At 42.1% G+C, this 23,297-nt stretch overlaps 1 protein-coding gene across 2 annotated transcripts in view; it reads right to left on the bottom strand.

Annotated features, from left to right (window-relative positions):
- Window positions 1-4,478: 4,478 nt before the first annotated feature.
- Window positions 4,479-23,297, bottom strand: part of pde5ab (phosphodiesterase 5A, cGMP-specific, b) — a 115,312-nt gene continuing 96,493 nt past the window's right edge. For both annotated transcript variants that reach the window (XM_072589658.1, XM_072589753.1), the window contains exons 18-21: window positions 22,460-22,523; window positions 16,304-16,378; window positions 16,056-16,139; window positions 4,479-12,030 (exon numbers count right to left, since the gene is read on the bottom strand). In XM_072589658.1, coding sequence (XP_072445759.1) covers window positions 11,917-12,030; window positions 16,056-16,139; window positions 16,304-16,378; window positions 22,460-22,523 — 337 coding nt within the window. In that variant the 3' untranslated portion in view covers window positions 4,479-11,916. The remainder of the gene's footprint in view (window positions 12,031-16,055; window positions 16,140-16,303; window positions 16,379-22,459; window positions 22,524-23,297) is intronic.

Below are 23,297 nucleotides of genomic sequence, written 5' to 3'. Positions count from 1 at the left end.
ACTGCCTTTATTCCTGATGAAGGGCTTTTGCCCGAAACGTCGATTTCGAAGCTACTTGGATGCTGCCTGAACTGCTGTGCTCTTCCAGCACCACTAATCCAGAATCCACCATTCCTCTGGCAGCTCATTCCATACACGTACCACCCTCTGTTTGAGAAAGTTGCCCCTTAGATCCCTTTTATATCTTTTCCCTAAACCTATAGCATCTAGTTCTGGACTCCCCTGCCCCAGGGAAAAGACTTTGTTTATTTATCCTATCCATGCACCTCATGATTTTATAAACCTCTGTACGGTTACCCCTCAGCCTTCGATGCTCCAGGGAAAATAGCCCCAACATATTTAGCCTCTCCCTATAGCTCAAACCCTCCAACCCTGACAACATCCTTTTAAGTCTTTTCTGAACCCTTTCACGTTTCACAACATCCTTCTGATAGGAAGGAGACCAGCATTGCACACACTATTCCAAAAGTGGTCTAACTAATGTCCTGTATAGCTACAACACGACCTCCCAACTCCTGTACTCAATGGTCTGACCAATAAAGGAAAGCGGTTTTGGAATTTCCAGTTTGCAGGCTTCAACTGTCTTCCCTTCACCATAGACGTGCAACTCCTTCACACATCCAACCCCCAGCCCAATGGTCTCGGGGCTCTCCACTTCTTCCTGGAGCAAAGGCCTGACCCATCCCCACTCACTACCACCCTCCTCTGCTTGGGCAAGCTTGTGCTCACCCTCAACAACTCTTTTAATTTCTCTCATTTTCTTCATGTCAGAGGGGTGGCCATGGGTCACATAGGTCCCAGTTATGTCTGCCTCTTCATTAGGAATGTGGAATATTCCCTGTTCCAGTCCTGTTCCAACCCTCACTCACAACTCTTTTTCTTTCTCTGATTATATCAATGATCTGATTGGTGCTGCTTCCCTCTCATCTGGAATTGGAAAACTTCATTGATTTTGCTTCCAATTTCCACCCTGGCTCAATATCACCTGATATATCTCTGACTCCTCCCTCCCTTTCCTTGTTATCTGTTTCCATTTCTTGGGATAGACTGATCACTAATATCCATTATAAGCCCATAGACTATACATCCTCACACCCTTATAAGTAGCTGTGGAAGTCAATCTGGACAAGACTCCGTTCTATTCTCCCAGATCCTCCGTCTCCGTTGCATATGTTCCAATGAACTCCACTTTCCCAAGTGAGTCTGCAAATGTCCACCTTCTTCCTCAGCTGAGGATTTCCCAGCACTGTTGTTGATAGTACCCTCAACTGGGTCCCAACCATCTCCCACACGTTTGCCCTTACCCCCTCTCTTCCCTCCTGCCACAGCAATAGGGGCTCTCCTTGTCCTTACGCACCATCTCACCAGCATCTACATCCAGAAGATCAGCAACCATCATTTCTGCCATGGCCAGCAACATACCACCACCAGACATACATTCCACTGCTTTCCCTTGTCCGCCTTCCGCAAGTCCCATGACCTACGGGATACCCTGGTCCATTCTTTATTCACTCCCAACATGCATCTCTCCCAGAGCCCCGTGGCATCATCTCCGCAAACACCAAAGGTGTAACACCTGCCTATTCATCTCCTCCCTCCTCAGAATCCAATAACACCACCATACCAGCCAGGTAAAGCAGCAGTTTACCTGCACTTCTCACAATCTAGTTTACTGCATTGCAGTGCTCACAGTGTACTCTCCTCTACAGGAGGGAAACAAACATAGATTGGGTGACCGCTTCGCAGACCATCTATGTTCTGCCCACAAAAAAAAAGACCCTGAACTTCCAGTTGCCTGCCACTTTAACACCACCCTGTTACCTGGCCAACAGTTCTGTCTCATGTTTGCTGCAGTGCTCCAGCGAAGCTCAATGCAAACTGGAAGAACACCTCATTTTCTGCTCGAGGCCTCTCCAGCCCTCCAGACTCAATATAGAGTTTAATAATATTACGGCCTGAGCTCACCCAAGTCCTAGCCCCCTACCCATCAGATCAGACCTTATTTTCACATAGTCTGCCATTACACAGTGCGTATTGTTAGCCACTAACTGTTTTCATTAACAGCTATTCACCCCACTAGCCAGATCACTATTGATTGCTTTGTCCAACTTTTCTTCTCTCTCTTAGGGTAAGGGGAGGAGGTAAGGAGTAAACAAGAGGTGGGGATAGAACCCAATCTTTTGCATATGAACTGACACTTTCTGAGCAGCCATCAGTTCGGAAGAAGGGTCACCAGGCACACAACATTAATACTGATTTCTCTTCACAGATGCTGCCAGACGTGCTGAGCTTTTCCAGCAACTTCAGTTTTTGTTTCTGATTTACAGCATCTGTAGTTCTCTTGGTTTTTATCCAGCCTTGAACTTATTAGCCAATTCAGAATTGTTTCAAGTGCTGACCAATTACAACCTTTGTTTGGGGATGATGGAGTTGAGAGTGTGGCTGGTGGTTGGAAGCAAGAGCAGGCTTGAGCCTGCAAGAGTGGCTCCCAATGGGGACACCCCTACTTACTGTCCAGTCCCTCAATCAGGCACCAAGTGGCTTTGATGTTCCACCTATCCCCGCAGGCTAGATGCTCTCCTGTATGCCATATTGTGACATATCTGCATGCGACTTGTTTAATTCCAATGGCAGTAGGATAAGGCCATTAAATGGATCCTCAATTAGGGCCTTCCTGACCAGAAAGTAATTCTGGGAGAGACGAAAGTGGTGAAGTCACTGGATACTACCACCAGGCCAAATGAAGTGCTCTTCCAGATTCTTGGAAATTGTAGATCCTTGAATACGGTAGATAATTCTGTCAACTGTATTCATGTAAACATTCCAAATATCCATTATTTTCATTAAACTAATCTTGGGCAAAGTTCCTCTTTTAAGAATGCCAACAGTAAACCAAGTTAAAAATCTCATAACACCAGGTTATAGTCCAATAGGTTTATTTTAAAGTACTAGCTTTCAGAGTGCTGGTCCTTCAGCTGGTAACTAACTGACAAAGGAGCAGCGCTCCAAAAATTAGTACTTCCAAATAAACCTGTTGGACTATAACCTGGTGGTGTGTGATTTTTAACTTTGCCCACCCAGTCCAGCACTGGTACCTAATCATCATTAGTAAACAAAACAAGGAGAAAGTCAGAACAATAGAATGTGATTGGTATTAAATACTTTTGCAATCTTTATTATACACATGGTCTTTTCAACTGTGTCATATATTAATATACATTAGGAAAATGGCTGCACACACCAAAATGGATAAAATACATAAACATTTTTGCTTTGAGAATAATTTCTACTGTGATTGTTAAATGAAAAATACCATATAATTTCATCAAAAATGTGTGAACACATTCAAACAAGTTCTTTAAAATAATCTCGTCTGTAAGGTTTCAAAGCAACGTACCTAAAACTATGATTGTGATACTGATATGAAGTCTTAATGTTTAAGTAGTCTGCCTAGACAAAGATCAGGCATGCACTTCACATTCAATATTTTGCACAAATCCTGGTTGACATTCCCATGGAACCACTGCTGTAGGGTCTCACATGTTTTCCTTTGGAATATATTGGCTCTGATGTTATACGATCCCTACAGAATAGGTCCATTAACGCTTGTCACTGCTATGGTTTGTCAATGTTTGCCTGCCACAGGATGCAGAGTGGGCAGAAGAGCACCTGGTTATCATTATGGCATTGCTCCTTGCCACCAGTCCTGGGGGTACTCATCAATTCACAGAGGCCAGAAATTTGGGTACCTGCTCCCATCCAGACACTTTGGTTCCCTCACAATACAGGATGGACCATTGCAAAAAAAAACAATTTTCTTCATGGTGCTGGACTGCTTCTTGGGATTGATTCCACCCTGATTGGCTCTACTGTGCTAGTTCCATCACAGCTGAACAGGCCAGTCTCTGTTGTTAACCTGAGTTCCACTGAAGCTGAGAAGTAGCAACTCACAGCAAAGGGAGTCTCAGCTTTCAGCTTTCTAACATGGAAGTAAAACTCTCTTTACACTCCAGCCAAGATTTCACCTGAACTCCAAGTAATCTATGACATCTGACACCTTCCAGTCCCCTTCCTGGTGAAGGGTTTTTTCCCAAAACGTTGATTTTCTTGCTCCTCGGATGCTGCCTGACCGGCGGTGCTTTTCCAGCACCACTCTAATGTAGACTCTAATTTCTAGCATCTGCAGTCCTCACTTTTGCCTACCTTCCAGTACCAGCCTATTTTCGGTGTGTAGCCTGTACTCCAATGTAACCACAATAGGGCTCATCAGAAAGCTGTGTATTTTTATAGCCTTTATCTTTTACAAATTAATGTACAGAGCTGAAAATGTGTTGCTGGAAAAGCGCAGCAGGTCAGGCAGCATCCAAGGAGCAGGAGAATCGACGTTTCGGGCATCAGCCCTTCTTCAGGCCTGAAGAAGGGCTGATGCCCGAAACGTCGATTCTCCTGCTCCTTGGATGCTGCCTGACCTGCTGCGCTTTTCCAGCAACACATTTTCAGCTCTGATCTCCAGCATCTGCAGTCCTCACTTTCTCCTCAAATTAATGTACAGCCAACTTATAGTATACCTTTATAACTATCTGTTACTCCAGTGATCAAAATGTTTACAAGCCTGTGCTCTACCCATCTTTAAAGATTATTTGTCATCAGTGTGATTTGCAATAGGCACCATCATGAAGAGGAACCCTAGTCTGTTCAACACCAAGAAAATTATCAGTAAAACACAACTGCTGCTCAAATCAACTCAACTGCTCACTGCTGTAGCTGAAGATGCCATTACCCATGTGGTTATCAAAAGGAACTTAAGACACAATGTGACGTTACTAGGCTCATGTTAGTAGTTTGTTCAAACTACCAGTGCTTCATGTTGTCAGAAACGTGAAGGTGGAGGAGGGAAGAACAGGAAGTGCATTCGTGTCTCATAGAACATAGACAATACAGCGCAGAACAGGCCCTTTGGCCCTTGATGTTGCGCTGACCTGTGAACTATTCTCAGCTCGCCCCCCTACACCATCCCAAAATCTCACTGGCTGAGTACCTTTTACAACAAATACCAAATGACTACTTCAAAGCTTATTAGGTACAGTTTTGATGTGTTCAATTCCTTCTCAGGGCATGGGAGTCACTTCCAAGAATTTATTACCCACCCTGTGTGCTCTGAGACGGTGGCATTGGACCTTTCCTATGAAATATTGCCATCTTAATAGCAGTAAGCAGTGACGGCAGACACCTTGTTTATATCAAAATTGTAGATGAATTTAAAGACCACACTTTACAGTTAATGCTACATTGGAAAATTTGATTTAGTGAAGGAAGGGTGCATGCTGCTGTTCCCATCTCACTGGATGATCCCCGAAGTAAATAAGCTCCAAGAGATCTGGGTAGCTTGACAGCTGCTGTGGATGACCAGTTCAGGTTCTCTCACTGAGTCTTTTTCTTTGCTCCAATTCATTAAGGGTTACTAATCATGGCTTATACTGAAATATTATTAGATTAGATTAGATTACATTACAGCGTGGAAACAGGCCCTTCGGCCCAACAAGTCCACACCGACCCGCCGAAGCGCAACCCACCCATACCCCTACATTTACCCCTTACCTAACACTATGGGCAATTTAATATGGCCAATTCACCTGACCTGTACATCTTTGTGACTGTGGGAGGAAACCGGAGGAAACCCACGCAGACACGGGGAGAACGTGCAAACTCCACACAGTCAGTCGCCTGAGGCGGGAATTGAACCCGGGTCTCAGGCGCTGTGAGGCAGCAGTGCTAACCACTGTGCCACCGTGCCGCCCACGGTGGACAGGTTAGTGGGTAGACCCACAATCTCTCAGCCAATACAAAAAATAATTCCATTCCATAGTCTCAAACTGCAGCTGGTTCTCATCTACCAGAGTTATCCGACCCCTCGTACAAGGCTCCTGTCATTGTGGAATAATGTAAAGAATTCTCAGATACTGCATTGAAAGAACAATATTGTAATATAGGATGGTTTGTATATTGAAGGGAATTGAGAGATGATGGCATCTCATGACATTGCTGCTTAACTCTTTTTGAAGATAAGAGTTAATCGAGGTACTGCATGAATCCAGTAGATCGTAAACACTATAGCCATTAGTTACTGGTGATGATGGCAGTGGCATGGACAGCAATCAAACCAACTGCTCCATGTGATGCAATTCCTCATGTGTTTTATAGATGATTTGGGCTAGTAGCCATTCTTGAGTACCCAGCTGCTACCCTGCCCTTAGAACATAGAACAGTACAGCACAGTACAGGCCTTTGGCCCATGAAGTTGTGCCAAGCATTTATCTTAATCTAAGATCAACCTAACCTACACATCCTTCAATTTACTACCGTCCATGTGCTTTTTCAGCAGTCACTTAAATGTCCCTAATGTCTCTGACTCTACGTAGAGAGTGGTGGTGCATGGAACACATTGCCAGCAGTGGTAGTAAAGAACCTACCTTTGATATCTCCCCATACCTTCCTCCAATCACCTTAAAGTTATGACAGTCATTTCTGCCCTGTGGAAAAGTCTCTGGCTTTCTACTCTATCTATGCCACCTTCTCATCCCTCTTCTCTCCAGTGTGAAAAACCCTAGCTCATTCAACCTCTCTTCATAAGGCAAGCCCTCCAATCCAGGCAGCATCCTGGTAAATCTCCACTGCACCCTCTCTAAAACATCTACGTCCTGCCTATAATGAGGCGACCAGAACTGGACACAATATTCCAAGTGTGGTCTAACCAGGGTTTTATAGAGCAAAACCTCGCAGCTCTTAAATTCAATGCCCCGTTGAACACCATATGCTTTCTTAACAACCCTATCAACTTTGGTGGTAACTTTGAGGGATCTATGTACGTTGACCCCAAGATCCCGCTGTTCCTCCACACTGCCAAGAATCCTTTCTTTAACCCTGTATTCAGCATTCAAATTTGACCTTCCAAAATGAATCACTTCGCATTTATCCAGCTTAAACTGCATCTGCCACTTCTCAGCCCAGCTCCGCATCCTGTCACTGTCTTGTTGTGGCCTGCAACAGCCTTCGACACTATCTACAACACCATCAACCTTTGTGTCATCAGCAAACTTACTAATCCACCCTTCCACTTCTTTATCCAAGTAATTTATAAAAACTACAAAGAGCAGAGGTCCAAGAACAGATCCCTGCAGGACACCACTGGTCACCGACCACCAGGCAGAATACTTTCCATCCACTACCACTTGCTGTCTTCTTTCGGTCAACCAACTCTGTAAACAGACAGCCAAATTTCCCTGTATCCCATACCTCCTAACTTTCTGAATGAGCTTACTGTGGGAAACCTTATTAAATGCCTTACTGGAATAAGCCAAAGTTTACTTTGATTGCTCTAGTCAATGGTGACTCTTGAGATGTTGAAGGGGAACTCAACAATTATGATTCTGTGGAAGGTTGACCATAAGACATAGGAGTGGAAGTAAGGCCATTCGGCCCATCGAGTCGACTCCGCCATTCAATCATAGATGATGGGCATTTCAACTCCACTTACCCTCATTCTCCCCGTAGCCCTTAATTCCTTATGACATCAAGAATTTATCAATCTCTGCCTTGAAGACATTTAGCGTCCCAGCCTCCACTGCACTCTGCGGCAATGAATTCCACAGGCCCACCACTCTCTGGCTGAAGAAATGTCTCCGCATTTCTGTTCTGAATTTACCGCATCTAATTCAAAGACTGTGTCCACGGGTCCTAGTCTCCTCACCCAACGGAAACAATTTCCTAGTGTCCACCCTTTCCAAGCCATGTATTATCTTGTAAGTTTCTATTAGATCTCCCCTTAATCTTCTAAACTCCAATGAATACAATCCCAGGATCCTCAGCCGTTCCTCGTATGTTAGACCTACCATTCCAGGGATCATCCGTGTGAATCTCTGCTGGACACGCTCCAGTACCAGTATGTCATTCCTGAGGTGTGGGGACCAAAACTGGACACAGTACTCCAAATGGGATGGAATTGGAACTGCTTGTTTTTAGAGTAGTCATTGCCTCACTATTTATTGTTGAACATTGTTCAGTTACTGCTGAAAAATGACAAGGGCTATTTCATTTCAAATAAGTAGTAAATGGAGCTCAAAAATCATTGAGCATCTCAGCCCTTATAGTAGAGGTGAAGCCATTAATGAAATGGTTCAACCAAAGATGCTAACCTAAGGAACTCCTGCAGCTAGAGATATTAAGCTGAAGCCGCAACGAATTTCTCACGTGAATATATAGAAAAAAGGTATCTGGTCATTATTACCTTACTTTGTGGCACTTCTCTGTGAGCAAATTTCCTGCTGTATTTCTTATGTTAGAATAATGACTACAGAGTACTACAGTACTCAATTGGCTGTAAAGCAGTTTGGGATATCCTGATTTTGTGAAGTGTTCCATTAAAGTCTTTTCTCTTTGATGCTCTTTGGTTTTGAGATGAACAGCTCGCACCTTGTTTCTCACTTTTACCATATACATCTTGGCCAAGGCTGGAATGAGATTGGAACCAAATAGTTTCAGTCACAACTAAATTAAAGTCAATAAGCAAGCCTTTGACAAGTACGTATTATGCAGTGGCAATACCGATTACTCTTTTCACTAATTTGCTAAAGGAAGAAGCTAATAGATTGCTAATTAGCCAGGTTGGACTTAATTACTTATCGTGAATTGACAATTTGTTGGGAAGATACCAATATCACATATTCATTAGAACAATTTGGCTATGGACGACTAACTATTGAATGCCAGCCATCAGTTGTATATTACTAGGCTCACAACCTTGCACCATGACCAATGGGCTCATTTGTTCCTTAATATCTTGTGGAAAGAAATGTGGGGTGGAGGGGTGTTATCAGGAGCACAGTGAGTGGTTTTGCCAGAAGACATTTTTAATTCTTTGCTTGCTTCCCATGTTAATTTCAACATGGTTGAGGCTGGAGATGTTCATGAAGGCTCATATTGCCTCAAATTCATGCATTTTGTCAGTAATCTAAAATGGCCCTCCACATTCTTGGTGAAGGCAAGGGCTGTTGAAGGGAGCACATTCCCAATTCAAGTATCCAGTGTTATTATTAAATACTCCCATGTCAGCTAGTGCATAGCCAGTTACAAAATGAAGTTCTTTTAAATCAATTGCACCATAACGCCAATTTTGGGAAAGTTATAGTTAATAAATAGTACATTTCCATTTCCATATCAGTCATTCCTGGACCCTGATCGAGAATGCCAATCCAATACGGCATTCGGAACAATTTCATGTTATAGACCCATTGTCACGTTGTAACTAACTAACTGATGACACTTTCAACCTGCCATTGTATAATGCAATGCACTATAATTCTAAAAACATAAATGGATAATACTCACAATAATTAGAAGCAATCCAGTGTAATTAAACAATATTCTAATGGATTTATAAACTAAGGACTCAGCATTGATTTACTAATGGTTTTACGGAAAAGTCTGTCAGGTACTGATATCATTGTAGTGCCCTGGTACTGTAGAAATCATACTTTACAACCTGAGGTACCATTTTACGAAAATTACATTTTTTGTCTCTCTATCAGAGCAACTCATTTCTTTGTTACAGCTTTAAAACTGTGCAACCATTTGATCACAATGTTTGAAAATAAATGCTGACTCAGCTGGAGATGCATTCATAAGACGTTACAAAGTTCCTAGCCAATCTCCCCCCGCTTCCAAACAGTACCAACACCAGAATTCCCTGCCTGTCAGTAATGATTTTAGAAAGAGTTGTCCTATAGTAATGATTTGAAAAGCTGGCAAAGGACCAGAAAAGTGAAGAAACAGTTTAATTAATAACTGAATCATGATTTTAAAAAAAACTTTAATAGCTTCTCCTGCTCCATATGTAGAAACTGAAAAGTGTGTCAGTTGAAAGAACTATCATGTCAATCAAGTTGACTTGCTTTCCCTGAATTTCTCCGTATAATTTCTGAGGTTGTCATCATTAATAAAATCTATATTTCTTATTCACCCATACATATTTGATATCACCAGGAGAACTTGTCTAGTGCTGCCAATCCCTGAACAAAATCTGAAAACCCAGTTCTGAGGAAGGGTCACTGGAGCTGAAATCTTAATCTAATTTCTGTCCACAGATACTGCCAGACTTGCTGAGACTTTCCAGTAATTTCTGTTTTTGTTTCTGATTTCCAGCATTTGCAATTTTTTCTTTTTTTTTGCTATTTCCTGACCTTTGTTGAAATATATATTTTAAATTTATGGGTAATTTATGTATTAAAGATAGCTGTGAACTCAGTCCTTATACGTCTAAGCTCAATACTGGAACAATACTGGAACTGCATCTTCACTACAGTATCCTCCAGATCAATAATCATCAGAATTTTTCATAATGGTGTAACATTGTGAGCTATCACCTAAACAGCATTCACAGAGTTGTTGCTTGGAACAATCATGTCATTACCTACATTCTGGTATTGTTCTCTTCATTTTTTAAATGAAAGTGCCTTTCATCCCTCGTTTGGATTTTGAAATTTGGCAATATCTCACCGGCCCAGGAGAGCAACACCAATCAGGAAAGTTGATGGTATGCATTATGGATTGTGAGTACTGTGACCATATGATAATGTTAGATGCCTTGGGAGGAACAGGCTGTTATAAATTTACGATTGATAAACAGAACTAATTTCTGTGATATGTATTGCCATAAAATGAAAATTGCTAAAATGTAGAGGAGTTAATTTTGAAACTGTGCACTGAAGATATAAAGGATAATGGTCTCTATGACAATGTAGCACCGAAGTAGGTGATTATTAGGGTCATCCTATTTATAAAAACATTTGGATAAAATCACCAATCTTATAGTTGCAACTGGAAGCCACAATTGACAGGAGCAACAACACCTGGAACATGGGGTTAATGAATGTACACAATAATTATTACTGCCAGAAATTAACCATTTATAATTAATTACAACATTCAAAAACTGTGCAAAAGCATTTCTGAAATGCCACCATGTACAAATATCAGCAAAATAACTTGTTGATGGTGTGTTGCTGTGCCTTGTATCCCTTTCATTAATACACAGAAATATGTGCACTTTGGAATGTAAAACATGCTACCCCTTATAAAACTATCCCAACAATGTTGTAAAATATAATAGACTTGCCTTTACAAGATTCAACTGCTACAATTTCTTTGTGTGCAAGACCCAAGAGATAAATCTCATTTTCAGTGAAATTAAATAATATATAAATACATTGATTGGAAGCCATACAACTCTCCCAGCACATGGTTTGGCTAAGAAAAGGAATGCTGCACTTATTCATGGGACAAATCACATCCCCAAGCAAGACTACAGGTATTTCTTTCATTCTCTCAAAGCTAGACAGAAAATTTATAGCAGCCAAATCTAGCTAGGAAATTATTTTTAAAAATTGAACAATAATGTGTCAGGTTGTAAAGTATATTTTTGAATAATAATTGACCAATTCATTTACACTTGACCTAAACATTTTAAAATAAGTATTAAGAGGCTGTCTGCTAAGTTAAAACTTCAAAATTTCAAGGGGCTGTGAAACCCCTGGATCCTTTACATTGCAGGACTTGGCTGTCCCCTTCCTTCTCTGACTGGCATTAACAAACGGCCAATACATTCAGCCAGCTTTGTTGGCTGGCCTATGATCTATGAAAGTGATAGCAATTAAATTGAAAATAACAGCTTGTCAAAGTGGATTTGGAAAACAGCCCAACCAGTTACGAGCTAATGGTTCTTATTTCAGTGAGCTACTAAAAGTGTTTACTGCATTCTACACACAATTGGCAGAGAAAATAAACCAGCTTGTCAGCTCTAAATTCATCCCAAAAGATGAGCCCTGTGTTCTCAGTAGGCTACAGGATGAATCACCAAAGCCTTCATTTCTTTTCTCCATTCACCAGTTTTTGAGTGGCTAGCATTTCCCAGTTCTTTCGATTATTCCTACAGCCTTCAAGCAATGGAAGACAAGCTTCAGATATTTCTGCCAGAGCCTAGAAGGGCCAGACAAAAAAAAAAGGTCATATAAATATCACATATTGGCAATGTATGTGAGCTTCAATTAATATTGATGACGACTTTGGACAATAATTTAAGCACATTTTCTGAATTTTCCAGCAGGCTTCCCTACATTGATCCCTGTAACAATGGGTTTCCACTGTTTCCCTGGCAACCCCACCTCCAAACCCCCCAGTACAGGGCTGGGAAGAGTCAACTCATCAGACCAACTGTTGAACATCCAGATTTGATCCACCACATAAACATAGTGTTTGGACTGAAATGATATAGAAAAATTACCACTGAATATTGGAAATGAGAGAGTAATAAATACGTGTCTACACGTATTTGACTACAATCATTCCATCAATATCATTATGATTACAATCATTCCTGAGGGACAATGAGGAATCAAAAGAAATTGCAATCAAATCTTCTAATCCCTCATTGTTACAGTTGTTGAGTATCTGTCTAGGAAAACACTACTGATGGTCATGTGGGGCACATCTATTTTTTAAAATTTAATTATCAGCCCTGGCTCAACAGTGGCACCAGTCTTCAATCACAATTACTGATCACAGGGTCCAACCCTTTCCAAGACATAAGCTTTTGATCCTTATTAACACCTGAATGCTATACTGTCAGCGGCACTATGCTTCCAATTTGAAATTCACACCAAGATCTATCGTCACTTTCAGATGGATAGCCTTATTTGAAGAGGAGAAATGAGTTGCTCCATTCAACATTCATTTCCCATTTAATACCATGAAACGGTTTCATTTGATTCATACCTCACTCCTGTTTGTGGCACATGGTAGTGCACAAATTGTCTGCCACATTTTTCTATACTACAACAGTGGTCACATCATTGTTTCATTGTTAAAAGGCTGTTTAACTGCCACTTTCTGCTGCCATTGATGTGTTTGTGATGTTGAGTGGGCCCTCTGTCACATTAGGAAACAGACCAGTAGATTCAGGTTGGAGAAGGACTGCCCTAATCAGACACTGTGTGATCATAGAGAAAGTTAAAAATCACACAACACCAGGTAATAGTCCAACAGTTATCACAGTGGAGAAATCGATTGTCAACATATTGGACCATATCCTTCAACCGGAGTTCTCAGTCAAGGGCTCAATGTCTGCCCCACCACCAAAATGGATCCCATTGGTCTTGCAGCAGACACCGAGGAATTCATCAGATCAATGAGATTCTGGGAGTTCTAGCAAGATGTCAGCAGTGAGTCCAATGAAACAACCAAGAAACCAGAACAGTCGTTAAAGGGATCCTTAGTGGAGTGACCAAAGAAGGAATAGATTTGGACCCCTCCGGAGGGCTGCTACCCTGGGCTTGGCATTTTTTTAAATTTCAAAATCTGTTGGACTATAGCCTGGTGTTCTGTGATATTTAACTTTGCCCACTAAGTTCAACCCTGACACCTCCACATCTTACGGAAGATCACCAAACACAGATTGCCAGGGTCTGCGTGACCAGCCCCAGAAATCCTGGCCCCACTTCCCTTATTCTGAAAGTAGCTTTTCCAGTCTGCTGCAATTTCAGCTGTGGTCGCTTGTGGGATGGAAAGATTCTCAGGTGTCAGAGTGGCCAACAGCTTTTAGAGGTGGGATCTCATCCCCTTAGAGGGTTAGGAGCCTTGACAAAAGCTCATCGAGGGATGAACGTATGCCATGGCTGCAGCTCTCAGAAATGACCAAGACAAATTGCTCCTGGCTTTCTGGACTGCTGCCAGTTCACTGATCCTCCCAGTAAATCTGGACCTTGGCATACTCCTACACCGAAACGTATGACCTTATTTTATTTGAACTAACTCTACAGAGGCCAGTAGCCCATCACCACTTTATTTACACATGGAAAGTCCTTGACACTAGTCCAGATCCCTCAGAGCCAGCTGTCAGAGTAAGCAGGATGTCTGACACCTTTATTTATATCTGTCAGCCAGGGCTCCCTGATAAGACCAGACTAACAAGCCCAATCAGGGAACTCATATTCTATAATGCCCATCTGGTTGACCTTATTACAGTCACTACATTACTGCTCCTTTGAGTCCGACGACTGGGCCAGTCCTTCTCTTCCAGCGCCTTCTGGGGCATTTTAGCACCAGGTTGGGTTCCTCCGACTCAGCATTGGATATGGATAGCATGTAATGCATTGGAGCTCACCTCTTGTGGCCAGAGCAGTCGAGGGAGAAATTCATCCTCTGCTTCCAGCAGCAAAGGCGTTGATGTGGCAAGACCCACCACATTCATTCCTAGATTCTGAGGTCTCTTCAACGCTTGACGGAACCCACTTGCTCCGGAAACTGTCAGTGAGGTGGTCGAGGAGCCGGGCACATTTTCCCGTTTTTGCGGGTTTGCAGCTTTCACATAGTCTACATGGACTAGTTTAGGACTGTTGCAGCTACCCAAACATTACACATCACAGATTCTGACCGCGTGTGGACCATGCCTCTTACCCATGTGGGGCCATTTCTGTTGTTCCTATCACAGACTTTGCCTCCTGTAGTAAACTCTGTCTCACCGGGTGGAGTCTTGGATCCGGCACTGGCATCCCTGATACTGTTTCACAAATCCCCCACCCCATCCTGGTCCGGGAAGATCAGATTTAACCTGGTACAGAGTCTTCTCCCCATTAATTGGAGCTATCCCATTAGTTGCATGAGGGGTAGTCCTAAAATCAAATAGGAACCGGGATAGTTTGGTATGTAGTGAAGCTGTAGGCTATTTCTTTAAACCTGCCTTCAAAATTTAGACCTCGCTTTCTGCCAGACTGTTGGATGACAGATTGTGTGGAGCTGTCCTTATATGTCCAATACCATTCAACTTTAGAAATGCTAAATTTCCTGCTGGTAAATAATGACTTGGTATCTGTGACCAACACTTCCAGGGGTCGGTGTATTGGAAAAGGTGCGCAATAAGGAACTCAGTCTATGAGGCCTGCCAGGCTGACCTTGTTACAGTTACTACATTGTCCTTAGGTTTGCTTGAAGACTTCAATTTCAACCTTCTGTGGACAAAGGTCTCCTTCTGAACACAAAGATGTTGTGAAACTTGAAAGGGTTCAGAAAAGATTTACAAAGCTGTGGGCAGGGTTGGAGTATTTGAGGTATAAGGGAGGTTGAATAGGCTGGGGTTGTTTTCCCTGGAGCGTCAGAGGCTGAGGGGTGACCTTATAGAGGTTTATAAAATCCTGAGGGGCATGGATAGGATAAATAGACAAAATCTCTTCACTGGGGCAGAGGAGTCCAGAACTAAAGGGCATAAGTTTAGGGTGAGAGAGGAAAGGTATAAAGAAACCTACGGGACAACTTTCTCATGCAAAAGGTGGTGCGTGTATAGAATGGGCTGCCAGAGGAAGTGGTGGAGTCTAGTACAATTGCAACATTTAAAAAGCATCTGGATGGATATATGAATAGAAAAGGTTTGGAGGGATATGGGCCGGATGCTGGCAGGTGGGGTTAGATTGGGTTGGGATATCTGGTCAGCATGGATGGGTTGGACTGAAGGGTCTGTTTCCATGCTTTACATCTCTATGACTCTAAATGCAAAATCTTAGAACTAATTTGGCTCTGAAGAGAGCTCATTAAAAAAAAAATCAATTGTAAGTAGTTCTAGGAGTACATTTTCATATTTTACTATTTGGAAGAAGATTGCCTTCCTGATATTCTGCTGTAACTTGGCTAGAGTCACCAGAACAGTGCTGCAACAAGCAATTTATGACAATTCATTGTGGTCTTGCTACTGTTCCACTGAAATATGGCAAAAAAACAGGAAATATTTCATCACTCCATACCCTATCCCCTCTCAACAGTCATTCTATTTGTAAAAACATTTGGGTAAAATCACCAGCTCCATGTTGAGGGCCGCCCCAGACCTCTACTGTGCTCTCTCACCCCCACATCCCAAATTAGTACATCCCCACATTGCGAGGATCCAACCATTGCAAATGGAGGTAAATGTTTTATTTTGAAAGCTGGAATGGTTATTAAATACTAAAAGCAGTTACCTCATATAACTTCAGACAGATTGCATCAATGAATCCAACCTGCATGCTTGGGATCTGATCACATTTCTCTCTGTTCATTAAATCCTTCAAATGAAATTTTAAAAATAAATGCAGATTTATCATACATATGGAAGCAGCATACATCAATCAGAAAAACACGTTTACATTTTCAAATTAAACGGCAGTTACATTAATAGAGTACATCTGTATTTTGTTTAAGCACAAATCAAATAAAATCTGATACATACAATGGGTTCAATATTTAATTCCTCCCTCTCCTTGTCACCTTGTTCAAAAAATTCTGTTGCCACAAGTTCGGCTGTCTGAAAAATGAAGTTGCAGGATTAATAGGCTATCTATTAAAATTAACCAAACCTAAAGATTAGATTCCAAAATAAAAAATGCTAAAGATCACTGCAGGTCAGGCAGCATCCATGCAGAGAAAGTAAACTAACGTTTCAAGTCTAGATGACTCTTCAGTCGAGCTGAAGTAAAGTGCGGAGTTGACAGCACCTATACAAGAGTGGGAGATCGAGGGCGTCGGAGTGCTGCGGGAGAAAGCATGTCGATGATTCAGATTAAATTATCAGAATGTGACAATGGCAGAACAATGGTGTGTCTAACTCCCATTCTGTAAAAAATCCAGTTAGACACATCATTGTACTGCCATTCTCACATTCCGATCACTTAATAGAATCATAGAGACGTACAGAGGAACCCCTTGATTATCCGAAGGACACAGGCGGGGAGTATTTTGTTCAGTTAATTAAATGCCAGGTAACATAGTTAGCCAAGCATTGTGACCTTGCGATCTTGTCTGGATAATCTGAAATTTGGTTAATCGAATGTCAGATAATTGAGGTTCCTCTGTACAGCACCATTTGCCAGCACTTGGCCCATATCCCTCTCAATCCTTCCTATTCATATACCCATCCAGATGGCTTTTAAATGCTGCAATTGTACCGGCTTCCACCACTTTCTCTGGCAGCTCATTCCATACATGCACCACCCTCTATGTGAAAAGGTTGGCCTTAGGTCTCTTTTAGATCTTTCCCCTCGCATCCTAAACCTATGAGCTCTCGTTCGGGACTCCCCCACCGCAGGGAAAAGATTTTGTCTATTTACCTTATCCATGCCCCTCATGATCTTATAAACCTCTGTAAGGTCACCCCTCAGTCTCCGACGCTCCAGGGAAAACAACCCCAGCCTATTTAGCCTTTACCTATAGCTCAAACACTCCAACCCTAGCAACATCCTTGTAAATCTTTTCTGAGCCCTTCTAAGTTTCATAACATCCTTCCGATAGGAAGGAGGCCAGAATTGCACACAATATTCCAAACGTGGCCTAACCAATGTCCTGTACAGCCACCACATGACCTCCCAAACTCCTATACTCAATACTCCTAACCACAAAGGAAAGCATACCAAATGCCTTCCTCACTATCCTATCTACCTGCGACTCTGCTTTCAAGGAACTAGAAACCTGCACTCGAAGGTCTCTTTGTTCAGCTCCCCAGGACCTTACCATTAAGTGTATAAGTCCTGCTATGATTTGCTTTTCCAAAATGCAGCACCTCACATTTATCTAAATTAAGGTCCACCTGCCACTCCTCAGCCCATTGGCCAATCTGATCAAGATCCCGTTGTAATTTGAGGTAATTTTCTTTGCTGTCCACTACACCTCCAATTTTGGTGTCATCTGCAAACTTACTAACTATACCTTCTATGTTCACATCCAAATCATTTGTCTAAACGACGATAAGTAGTAGTCCCAGCACTGATCTTTGTGGCACTCCACTGTTCACAGGCCTCCAGTCTGAAAAATAACCATCCACTACCGTCCTCTGTATTCTTACAAGCTAGTTCTGTATCCAAATGGCTAGTTCCCCTCGCACTATCATTTCTCCCCCAGCACTACAACTCCCGCCCCACTCGTGCATAAATGCTGCCCCCTCCGCATTTCACTTCAGCTCTGATAAACAGTCATCTAGACTCAAAATGTTACCTTGCTCTCTCCATGGATGCTGTCTGACCCACTGATCTCCAGCATTTTTTTTGTTTTCAGTTCAGATTCCAGCATCTGCAGTCATTTGCACCTATAGCTATCAATTTTATTTGAATGTCATGGCTAAAGTAGTATGAGATACAAATTTACTTTTATGTTGCAGTAGCCAAGTGCTTGCTATTGTAAAATGTGGTGCAGCAAAGTGACTCTTTGGAAAACCTACGCTACAAAAGGGTTTTGAACAAAAGCTGGGAACTGAAAAAAGTTAGAGAGTGAATTGCTTTGGGCTGCTTTTGGTCAGCTCCCACTTACCAAACTAAGGACCACTGGGTTTACCAAAACAGGGACCATGGGGTTTGCCAGACCAAGGGCCACTAGGTTTACCAGACTAGGGACCACTGGGTTTACCAGACCAATGACCACTGGATTCACCAGACTAAGGACCACGAGGTTTACCAGACTAAGGACCACTGGGTTTACCAGACTAAGGACCACTGGGTTTACCAGACCAAGGACCACAAAGTTTACCAGACTAAGGACCACGAGGTTTACCAGACTAAGGACCACGAGGTTTACCAGACCAAGGACCACGAGGTTTACCAGACCAAGGACCACGAGGTTTACCAGAATAAGGACCACGAGGTTTACCAGAATAAGGACCACGAGGTTTACCAGAATAAGGACCACTGAGTTTACCTGCCCAGCCACAATCATGGAATGATATTTGGCCTCTGATATGTGATAGAAAGAAAAAGGAGGAGGTTGATGATAACTTATTTAGATCAGAGCAAGAGATTTGGCTGTTTATATTATCTACCTTAGCCACTTGTAAACATGGAACCAACTGTAGACTGTTAATGCCCAAAAGATGGTTCCTGGTGGGGTCTGATCTGGTATTAAATTGAAAAGTATTTATATTTACTAATAGCAGAAATTAGTATCTTCATGTTTCAGATCAAATGTAAAGGGAGCCTATGCCATGGTGCTAATACTAGACTAGTCATCCACAACCCCAAACTACTGTTCTGTGAACTTGGGTTTGAATTCCACTGCAGCAAATGACAACATTTGGAATTAAGAGGTACCCTAACGGTAAACATCGATTTGTCTTAAAAGCCCATGGTCACTCATGTCCATCAAGGGTGGAAAAGTGCCGTCCTCACTCGGTCTAGGCCACATGCAACTCCAGACTCACAGCAAAGTGGGAAACTCTTAACTGCCCTCCAGGTAAGTAGTGAAGTGCAATAAATACTGACCCAGCTCGTCTTATCCCATGAACAAGTTCTGTTTTAAAATCTAGGTCGAAGTTTATGTCTTTCCATTGCTATCGTCAGCTGCTGACCCTTACAAATTATGCCAGAGGAGTCCAGCTAATTTTGTTCTTTCAAAAAATCATTCAAACTTTGTTGAATGTTGATAAAACCTGTTTTACAATGACTTTTGTGTGATGATTACTGTGTTCAACGTCAATTCACAGAAACACCCACAGAATTATTAGATTTGTAGGCACCCACTGGGAAACAGTATGAAATTGATACTGTGTTACTATGGTTTTCACAGTATTCACACTAATGTGAAGAGACAAATAAATGAAATAAAGGCTCCTTTATTACTGGGATAGCACAACAATTACAGTGTGACGAGACTCATTCTGACTTTGCTTCATTATCTGCCAGGCAGTGCCAGAGAGGCTGATCAGCAGAAATTAACAATAAACACACTGTTAGACTTTCAATAAGTTAACTTCACTTGCGGGGACAAGTTTAGTTTATACACCCATGTAAATACAATTACACTATATTCAGCACATGTAAATAGTGAGGCAGACAACAATATGGGGCTGGATTTGAAGCTCCCTTGCTTTTGCATTTTGAAGTGGGAGGGCTCATTAACTATATTAGATGACATAATTATACCAACACTGGAGGTGGATTGAGTGGCTTACCTACTAGTGGACTAAAAAGAGCCGTAAATGGGTAAATAATGCCTAATTGAGGGTCTCATTCTGCATGGGAACATATAAACTGAACTTGCCACTGCAAGTGAAGCTAGTGGATAGCACTGCTGCCTCACAGTTCAATTCCCGTCTCAGGCAACCGTCTGTGTGGAGTTTGCACGTTCTCCCCGTGTCTGCATGGATTTTCTCCGGGTGCTCCGGTTTCCTCCCACATTCCAAAAATGTGCAAGTTAGGTGAATTGGCCGTAGTGTTAGGTGAAGGGATAAATGTAGGGGAATGGATCTGGGTGGGTTGCTCTTCGGAGGGTCAGTGTGGACTTGTTGGGCCGAAGGGCCTGTTTCCACACTGTCAGTAATCTAATCTAAGTTATCACAAGTCTAACAAAGTGCTCAGTGTTGGTTCCTGGTGATCAACCTCTCTGGCATTATACACCAGGAGAGGCCCACGCCAAGTGGCTCATCAAGGAAGCCCACTGGTGGGTACCTGTCTCCGTCATTCAGGTTGCCTCTGTCCCATTCCCTCTCAAGCCTTTCTCCCAATACTCACTTGCCACATTCAGCCAGTTGAACACCAAGTGAGACTCCAACCATCCTGAAATTGTGCAGTTCCACATGTTCTAAGCGCTTAAGGTCACTGATGGACAGAGGTCCCACTTTGTGTACATTAGCAACCAACTGGCTGTTTGTTGGGCGCAGTGCAGCCGCTGCTGCCCTCAGTGGGCTCTCCCTCCTGAACCTTTAGCCAGGGCTGAGGAGGATATGATATCTGACACTTCACATAATTCAGTTCCAAGGAGATTCTTATCTACTGGTGTCACAACATCAGGGGAGCACCTCCTGCACATATCTAGATTAGTCGGTGACACCATAGACATTGATGTCCTGTCTGGTTAGATTAGATAATTAATTCTCCAATCTTTTAAAGATAAACAAAAGGTAAATGGTCGACCATTGAAAGAAATAAGAGAGCATTGGAATCAAGTTTAAAAATTAATAATGGTGGTAAGAAAGCTATTTACGAAACAAATCTGGACTCTTGAAGCTGGCTCTGATAAAGAGGGTGTCTCAATGCTGCCTCAAAATTATCATAGTTTAATGACATCAAAATAGTCAACTTAAAAAAGAAAATACTTGAAAGAATAATTTTGAAAAAAAGACTCTATCATGTAACCATGAATATTCAAGAGTCTCATTTGTCTGTCAAGTGAGCTGGGCCAGCTGTATTGAAACCTGCTGTAAACTGCCTTTCCAACTTGTTCAATCACTAGCTTTAGGGAACTTTATATACCTTTGTGAATCAACTCAGTGCTTGGATTGTGGAGAATAAATTATTTCACTCTCATCATCAGATTTAGTGCTCTGGACCAAAATGGCAGGTTATTAACTGCTTTGTTTATTTCAGAGGTAATATGAACGTATAGCCGTTCTGTTAAGGTGGGTTGAACTGAATTTTGCCGATTAGGAAGAAGAAACAAAATTGTTTTGAACCTGACAATTGACATTCCATTACATTCTTAGGATTGCAGTGTAAAACTGGATCAAGACCAAAACAGAATCCATTCTTGCATCACTTTTTTTAAAGAATCCCTACAGTGTGGAAGCAAGCTATTCGGGTCAACAAATCCACCCCATCCAGACGCACCTTCACCCACCATCTCTTCCACCACGCACCCCTCCCCCCCAAACTCTATCCCCATAACCTTGCATTTCTCATGGATAATCCACCTAAGCTACACGTTCCTGGCACTATGGGAAATATAGTATGGCCAAGCCACCTAACCTGCACATCTTTGGACTGTGGGAGGAAACAGGAGCACCCGGAGGAAATCCATGAAGACACAGGGAGAATGTGCAAACTCCACACTGACACCCGTTTCTGTATACCTGCTGGTGGCTGTAATGTAGGTCTGGTGCGTGTAGGCGCAACAGTGCCTGGTGCCTAGCCAGTTGGCATCAGGAGTTTCAAATGTTACACAAAACCAACAAAAACCTTAATTTCCCTCTGAATTTTGCAACACGCTGACTTGGATCTACATTGCTATTCCTCACTGTCACCGGATCAAAATCCTGGAGCTACCTCCCTCACATCACTCCGGGTGCGCTCACACAAATTGAGCCACAGCAATTGAAGAAAGTGGCTGACTGTCACCCTCTCAAGAGCAATCCCTAATGGGAGATGTTGGTCTTGCCAATGGTGTTCCCATCCCACCAATGAATAAAAGAAAGTCAGTGGCAACTTCTGAGTTCTCTTGTTTTAATCACACCGAACTGAAGCCGAATGTTGTATTATTTGAGTATAAAAAAAGCATGCATAGTTAAGATTATTTTGACAGTAAAGCCTGCATTATAAGTGTCGACTACATTTATCAACTATATTTTCAAAGGCAAGATTAATATTGTGCAGCTTTCATATATTTCATGGACAGATACAGTTTGAATTACCTTTTGTTGAACAGGCCAAGGTTTGGTTATTGCAGACACATCACATGCTGTCATCAACATCGCCCTGTCAACATCAGTAAAATTAAGACTGAAACTCAGTGAAATATCATTATCTTCATCAACAATATTTGTAATTATTAAAACAATTTTAGATGAGAATTCTTTATACTGCTATATTTGGCAAAAATATTTTACTTACCTAATGAATACAAATCTCCAGATCCAGGCAACAGTTTCCTCATTTATAGAGTCATAGAATCATACAGCATGGAAATAGACCCTTCAGACCAACTCATCTGCACCGACCAGAAATCCCAATCTAACCTAGTCCCATTTGTTAGCATTTAGCCCATGTCCTCCCTCTTCAAGTACCCATCCAGATGCCTTTTAATTGTTGTAATTGTAATGCCTCTACCACTTCCTCTAGCAGCTCATTTCATACACACACCACCCTCTGTGTGAAAATGTTGCCCTTCTGGTCCCTTTTAAATCTTTCCCCTCTCATCTTAAATGCCCTCTAATTTTGGATGGTCCCCACCTTGGGGAAAAGATCTTGGCTATTCATCCTTTCCATGCCCCTCATGATTTTATAAACCTTTATATGGTCATCCCTCAACCTCCAATGCTTGGGAAAAAGCCCCAGCCTATTCAGCCACTTGCTAAAGCTCAAAAGCTTCAGAACCAGCAACATCTTTGTCAATCTTTTCTGCACCCTCTCAAGTATAACAACATCCTTCCTACAGAGGAATGACCAGAATTGTATGAAGTATACTAAAAGTGACCTCACTAATATCCTGGACAGCTGCAACATGACATCCCAACTCCCAGACTCAATGTT

Source organism: Chiloscyllium punctatum, chromosome 1, assembly GCF_047496795.1.
Source record: "Chiloscyllium punctatum isolate Juve2018m chromosome 1, sChiPun1.3, whole genome shotgun sequence".
NCBI classification, from domain to species: Eukaryota; Metazoa; Chordata; class Chondrichthyes; order Orectolobiformes; family Hemiscylliidae; genus Chiloscyllium; species Chiloscyllium punctatum.
Note: the sequence above shows the minus strand (reverse complement) of the source record. Positions and strands in the feature narration are given on the sequence as shown.